Here is a 7,410-nt window from a genome sequence, read left to right on the forward strand (position 1 = left end):
AGACTGACCGTGACCGTGGAGGCGACAGACTGACCGTGACCGTGGAGGCGACAGACTGACCGTGACCGTGGAGGCGACAGACTGACCGTGACCGTGGAGGCGACAGACTGACCGTGACCGTGGAGGCGACAGACTGACCGTGACCGTGGAGGCGACAGACTGACCGTGACCGTGGAGGCGACAGACTGACCGTGACCGTGGAGGCGACAGACTGACCGTGACCGTGGAGGCGACAGACTGACCGTGACCGTGGAGGCGACAGACTGACCGTGACCGTGGAGGCGACAGACTGACCGTGACCGTGGCGGCGACAGACTGACCGTGGCGGCGGAGGCGACAGTCACTGAAGCAGGGTTGAAACAGTAACCTCACAGGGCATGCCTTCATTAACCTACAGGCTGTAGGCTAACTCCCAGGGAATTACAGAACATTCTAGTATGTCAGTCAGGTGCCAACCACTAGGTTAAGAACATTAGTAGTGTTTCCATGAAAGACAGGGCATAGAGTTCCTAGATAGTCTGCAATATTCCATGATACCCACTGGGCACTATCAGGATCTATTTTGAAAGTTTTTTTTTGTGGGGTTCCACTGTCACCTGTGGAAGTGGTAGGGACTAGGTACAGGTGTGTCCAGTGAACTCTTGAGACCAATGCCCCCTAGATCTAGACGGACCACCGCTGTCCTGTCACATCCAGCCATATGTTTTTGTCATCTCACCTCACACCTACTTCCTCAGCACCGTCCTCTCTCTGTTAGTGGTCTGTTTGTTCAACACCATGACGCCTGTTGACGTGTGAGTCTATGGTTCTCTCTTTAGCAATACCAGAGTGATAGCTTGAGGCTTTGAGACAATGGCTATATAATGTTGGGATAGTAGTGAATCATTACTATCATTGCATTATACTGTAATCTGATATAGTAAGGGCAGTAGTCTAACACTAATAGTAGAAGTGCTTTCAAAGCAGTGCTCTGTGCTCTCCCTCTATGCTGCGTTTTGGATGGTGTCCTCTATAAGGACAGTGACAGTGTGGATGAGCCTCGCCAGGGGAGGGCAGGTAGGTTCCTGATACACACTTGGTCATGTTCAGTAGGGCGCGCCGTAGCAAAACGTTTTGCAACGGAAAACACGCTCAGGTAGCACTTCCTTGTTTCAAAACTTTTTCCACCTACTGAACATGACCCTTGTGGAGTTTCAACACTTCAGGGCAGGTTACACCTGAGGACAATAAAACTTGGGCCCAACTTGAGGTCATGCCTTCCACTAATAATACATTCCCTTGTCAATTGTATCTGAGATGCAACAGGCTGTTACTTGCAAACATTTTGAACTTTTTATTTAACATTTTCACTCAAAGTAGCCTAAATCATGACAAACTAGTACAAGATAAAGTCGTATAAGTCGGTGCATTAACAAAACAATAATCATAAAACATGACTTGCTGGATTTTGATCTCTGTATTTCAGAAGAGGTCACTGTTTTGATAACAGGATTTATTGCTGCAAAGCTAGATGAGGATTGGAAGCTTCCAGTCAACAGGGTTTACAGAGCTGTTGTGTAGATCCAGCTAGTAAATACTCTGTGTGTACCTGTCTGTGTGTACCTGGCAGCCAAGGCTTTGCCCTTGTAGCCTCAGCCTAGCTGCTTTATTGTTCTGAGAGGAAGTTTTACTGTTGTCACAGACCTTTGGCTTTTACAGTCTGCATGAACCACAACCTGTACTGATATTCCTGTTTGATTTCTCATTGGCATCATGTCATTAGCCTAAATCTACAGAACCCTGATATGTAATTTGATGTTTACAAAGTCATTGTCATTGACGTTTGAAAGTGATTGTGATCATTGTTGTTACCTGTCTGTACATGCCTGTTGGTTGTTCATTTGACTTCAGGATTTGACCTTTTAGTATTATACAAACAATATAATTATTTTACAGGATATGTAGTATAGTCCTTTACTCACTCAATTTGTATAGAGTGGGGCATATAGCTAACATACAGCGCTTTCAGAAAGTATTCACACCCCTCACATTTTGTTGTGTTATAGGCTAAATTTAAAATGCATTACATTTAGATGTTTTTTGTCACTGGCAGTTGACAATACCCCATAATATCAAAGTGTAATTATGTTTATTGGAATTTTTACAAATTAATTAAAAATGGAAATCTGAAATGTCTTGAGTCGATAAGTATTCAACCCCTTTCTTATGGCAAGCCAAATAAGTTTAGGAGTAGAAATTTGCTTAACAATTCACATAATGCGTTACATGGACTGTGTGCAATAATAGTTTTTGAATGACTACATCTACATACCCCACACAAAATGATCTGTAAGGTCCCTCAGTCGAGCAGTGAATTTCAAACACAGATTCAACCACAAAGACCAGGGAGGTTTTCCAATGCCTCGCAAAGAAGGGCACCTATTGGTAGATGGGTAAAAATAAAATAAAAAGCACACACAAAAATATCCCTTTGGTAGTTATTAATTACACTTCACTACAAAGATACAGGCGTCCTTCCTAACTCAGTTGCTGGAGAGGAAGGAAACGACTTAGAGCTTTCACCATGAGGCCAATGGTGACTTTATTACAGTTAGAGTTTAATGGCTGTGATATAAGAAAATAATAAACAGAATGGAGCTAAGCACAGGAAAAATCCTAGAGGAAAACCTGGTTGTCTGCTTTCCACCAGACACTGGGAGATTAATTCACCTTTCAGCAGGACAATAACCTAAAACACAAGGCCAAATCTACACTGGAGTTGCTTACCAAGAAGTCAGTGAATGTTCCTGAGTGGCCAAGTTAGTTTTCACTTAAATCTACTTGAAAATCTATGTCAAGATCTGAAAATGGTTGTCTAGTAATGATCAACAACCAATTTGACAGAGCTTGAAGCATTTTTAAAATAATCATGGGCAAATGTTGCACAATCCAGGTGTGGAAAGCTCTTAGACTTACTCAGAAAGACTCACAGCTGTAATCCTGCCAAAAGTGCTTCTACAAGGTATTGACTCAGGGGTGTGAATACTTATGTAAATGAGATATTTCTGTATTTCATTTTCAATAAATTTGCCAAGATGTCTAAACATGTTTTCATTATGGGGTATTGTGTGGAGATGGGTGAGGGGGGGGAGAAACAATCTAATCCATTTTGAATTCAGGCTGTAAAATAACAATGTGGAGTAAGTCATGCGGTATGAATACTTTCTGAAGGCACTGTATCAACTGTCCTTTTCTAAATTGAGGGTTATTTTTTTTTTTCTAGTGAATCTGACCCAGTCCCATGTCTTCCTGCAGGTCCGCGTGCCCCTATTGTGATCCAGCCGCATTCTATCACCGTCGAGGTTCCAGAGACCTCCCAGCCTGCAGCCAGCCAGCCCACCTCCAAGCCCCAGCAGTGACCCTCCCCTCCCAGCCCCGTCTACCCGCTGGAGCCCTCCCCTCAGGTGGGCACGGCCCCCTCGAGGGCCCCACCCTGGAGCAGCCAGCCAGGCCAGCTGTCACCACAGCCAGGACTCACCAGTGCCAGTCAACCAGCCAGCCAGTCAACCCCCCATACTGTGGCAAAGGTCCAACCAAATGGACATGAGCGGCACGCTGCCAAGAGACCAGGACTCCTTATGACTTGATATATATATACATGTCTATCTACCAAACTGAGGATTAGAACAAACTCTCTCCTATTACTCCTTCATTTTGTCCCTCTGTTTCAATCCTCCCTCGTCTATCCCCCCCTCCCCTGCTCTCTTTCTCCCTCTTGGACTCTCGTCTCGGTCAGAGCTCTGGGATTGGAGACTCTTCAAGTTCAGTCTGAGTTTTGGGTTTTAAATAACCTGACTCGAACCTTCGACCTCCCGGAGACTAAAGCATGGATCAGAGGATGTGCATGTGTTAAGTTTGGTCTGCATGCCCCTACTGTACAACACTGGCACATACATACCCCTCTACTACAGCCACCACCACCATCTTACCCCTGTCAGCGATACCCCCAGCTCCAGCCAGGTGCACTTACCGAATGCTGCACAACCAAGGGTCTCCACCTCCACCTGAATGAGACCCAAAAGTGGGGCTGACATTCGAGAACAGTGAAAATGTGCTGTGAAAAAATTCAGCATTTTTAACAGAAAAATGTGTTGACTGCTTTATTTAATTGCTAATTGATGTCACAATTATGTTAGACCAAAGCCAAACTACATGCCACTAGCTCCATGCATTCAGTAGCCACCAGTTTCTCCTCATGCCACTAGAGCCAACCATTGAGGTGTGCATTTGGGTCTACTATGCACTTTTGAAACCTGTGAATTGGGTAAATGATCATTTCTGATGGACTGTCAGCTATGGTATGGGTCCAGCCAACCAGCACTGCTTACTGAAACAGTCAGCACACTTCTCTCTGTATTCGCTGGAACTGACGGATGGAAACAGCTAGCTGACTGCAACCCAACTACTTATCAAACCTCTCCCATCTCAAATGGTGGTTTTGCTTTGCGTTCTCATAGTCTGATGTTGTAACATGGAGATACAGGTGGTATGTACTGTAGGGATCTGTGTTTGACCCAGCCACTAAGTGCACTCTGCCACATTCTAGAGTGACAATTGCGTTCTCTGTACTGCCTACAGAGAGATCCCATCACCAATAATTTTGAGACTTTTCACATGTTGATTTGACTTTTAAGAAATACCACACCAGGGTGTTTTCCATGGGGTTTTGGTGGACTGAGCCATGTTGAGTATTTTATGGGCTAAAGATGCACATGTCTACTATTTCCAACTAGGCATTAGTCTTCCCGTTCACTCCTTTCTACAGTACGGTCTCTCAGTGACGAGATGATGCAATGTCACATAGCAGGGTTAGGGTCTGTACAGATCACACAACCAGCTGTTTGTACTTCAGTGCAGCTCTCTTTATGACCCTGGGGGTGCGGAGTCGGCGCTTTCTCAAATGTACTGTAATCAGAGTAGTGAAAAAGTGAAGCGAATGGGTGCCACTGCGAGTCAGTCAGTCCCAGTGGTGGGTGGGGGTGTGTAGAGCATTGTACAAAGTCCTTTGGTTTGTTCATCTAGTGCTGTGGGCAGTCAGTCATCCCCTCCCAGTTTCTTTGGTTTGTCATTTGAAAAGGGCATTCTGTTTCCTAAAGAGGGACTGGTACATGGTGTTAACCACCTTGTGTATTGGCTGAAGAACAACCCTAAAGTTAGACTAAACTAAAATCATGTCATCAAATGATGTCAAGCGTTTTGTAGCTTTGGATGTTTTTTCTCCTGAGTTTTCATAGAAATGATTTATCAGTAGCTTCAATTTCTTACTGGAATTTATGGCACTTTTTCTCCCCTTCATTTCACTAAGTTAATAGCCAAAACCCTCCTGATTTTTTTTTTTTCAGTCTGTTGGTTATGCATTTTCGAAAACCATAGTAAATGGGATGCATTTCAACATAACAGTGCAGTATCTAGCCCCAGGGCTCAGAGAGGAGAAATACCTTTTATTTATTCTGGTGATCCTTATCTGCTGTAAATAATAATCACTATGTGTGTCACATGCAAATAACATTGTAATAACATTGTTTTGAGAATCTTTGTTGAATGGAAAATGTTTTAAGAATCAACCTCATATACATAGTGTACATTGTCTATTTTTTATTTATGTCAAACTGAAAGAGCTGTTTTAAAAATAAAAAAGTTGACAGTTGGGAAGAGAACCCTAGACTAGCCAACATGGTCCTCCCAGGGGGCTGGGCAACTGGTTGACAGAGGTAGGCAGGCTGTCCTAACTGGCTAGGCCACTATGGCTCTGGTCTACAGTAGCAGACAGACAGGCAGTGTGTATCTGTCTGCCCTGAGTGTAGGGGGCAATGATGTCTCCATCTCATCTCTCTTAATAGGACACGGTAATATTAGGACTACCACTGAAATGATTGATTGTAGTTTTGTCGATGTTTTCATTGTCATTCATTCTTCATCATGTCTCATGGACAAAAATGATCTGTAAATGTGTATTTATATAATGAAATCAAAATTAAAAGAAGGGGGATTTGTACAATGTCTTCTGTGTGTGTCACTGTGGACTCTGAATCCTCAACACTGAGAATGGTTGCTATTTTATTAGGATCTCCATTAGCTGTTGCGAAAGCAGCAGCTACTCTTCCTAGAGTGTTTTTATTTATTTATTTATTTATACACACATATTACCAGTCAAAGGTTTGGACACACCTACTCAAGGGTTTTATATGATTTTACTATTTTCTACATTGTAGAATAATAGTGAAGACAAACTATGAAATAACACAAATGGAATCATGTAGTAACCCAAAAAGTGTTAATCAAAATATATTTGAGATTCTTCAAAGTAGCCACCCTTTGCCTTGATGACAGCTTTGCACACTCTTGGCATTCTCTCAACCTGCTTCACCTGGAATGCTTTTCCAACAGTCTTGAAGGAGTTCTCACATGCTGAACACTTGTTGGATGCTTTTCCTTCATTCTGCGGTCCAACTCATCCCAAACCATCGTAATTGGGTTGAGGTTGGTTGATATTGGAGGACAGGTCATCTGATGCAGCACTTCATCACTCCTTCTTGGTCAAATAGCCCTTACACAGCCTGGAGGTGGGTTGGGTCATTGTCCTGTTGAAAAACAAATGATAGTCCCACTAAGCGCAAACCAGATGGGATGGTGTATTGCTGCAGAATGCTGTGGTAGCCATGCCGGTTAAGTGTGCCTTGAATTCTAAATATATCACTGACAGTGTCACCAGCAAAGCACCATCACACCACCTCCATGCTTCACGGTGGGAACCACACATGAGACCTACTCTGCGTCTCACAAAGACACGGCGGTTGGAACCAAAAATCTCAAATTTAGACTCATCAGACATATTTCCACCGGTCTAATGTCCAACGCTCAAGTTTCTTAGCCCAAGCTAGTCTTCTTATTGGTGTCCTTTATTTTTTATTTTATTTAACTAGGTAAGTCAGTTAAGAACACATTGTTATTTAGAATGACAGTCTACCGGGGAACAGTGCCTTCTTCAGGAGCAGAACAACAGATCAGCTCAGGGATTCGATCAAGCCACCTTTCGGTTACTGGCCCAACGCTCTAACCGCTAGGCTACGATTTAGTAGTGGTTTCTTTGCAGAAATTCAACCATTAAGGCCTGATTCACGCAGTCTCCTCTGAACAGTTGATGTTGAGATGTGTCTGTTACTTGAACTCTGTGAAGGATTTATTTGGACTGCAATCTGAGGTGCAGTTAACGCTAATGAACTTATCCTCTGCAGCAGAGGTAACTCTGGGTCTTCCTTTCCTGTGGCAGTCCTCATGAAAGCCAGTTTCATCATAGCGCTTGATGGTTGTTGCGACTACACTTGAAGAAACTTTCAAAGCTCTTGACATTTTTCGACTGACCATGTCTTA

The 7,410-nt window shown here is 43.4% G+C and overlaps 1 protein-coding gene across 4 annotated transcripts in view; it reads left to right on the plus strand.

The window, feature by feature from the left end:
- LOC115192289 (dnaJ homolog subfamily C member 5) overlaps positions 1–6,034 on the plus strand; it is a 31,288-nt gene extending 25,254 nt beyond the window's left edge. Inside the window, exons 6-7 of one of the 4 annotated variants that reach the window (XM_029750624.1) lie at positions 1,017–1,056; positions 3,295–3,378. Coding sequence is in view for 2 of the 4 variants with exons in the window: in XM_029750641.1 (XP_029606501.1) it covers positions 3,295–3,398 (104 nt within the window). In the remaining 2 variants the exon portion in view is untranslated. Of the gene's footprint in view, positions 1–1,016; positions 1,057–3,294 lie in introns of all 4 variants that reach the window. The other 3 variants (XM_029750616.1, XM_029750633.1, XM_029750641.1) reach the window with 3 other exon arrangements.
- The last annotated feature ends 1,376 nt before the right edge of the window (positions 6,035–7,410 follow it).

This window comes from Salmo trutta, chromosome 1 (assembly GCF_901001165.1).
Source record: "Salmo trutta chromosome 1, fSalTru1.1, whole genome shotgun sequence".
NCBI lineage: Eukaryota > Metazoa > Chordata > Actinopteri > Salmoniformes > Salmonidae > Salmo > Salmo trutta.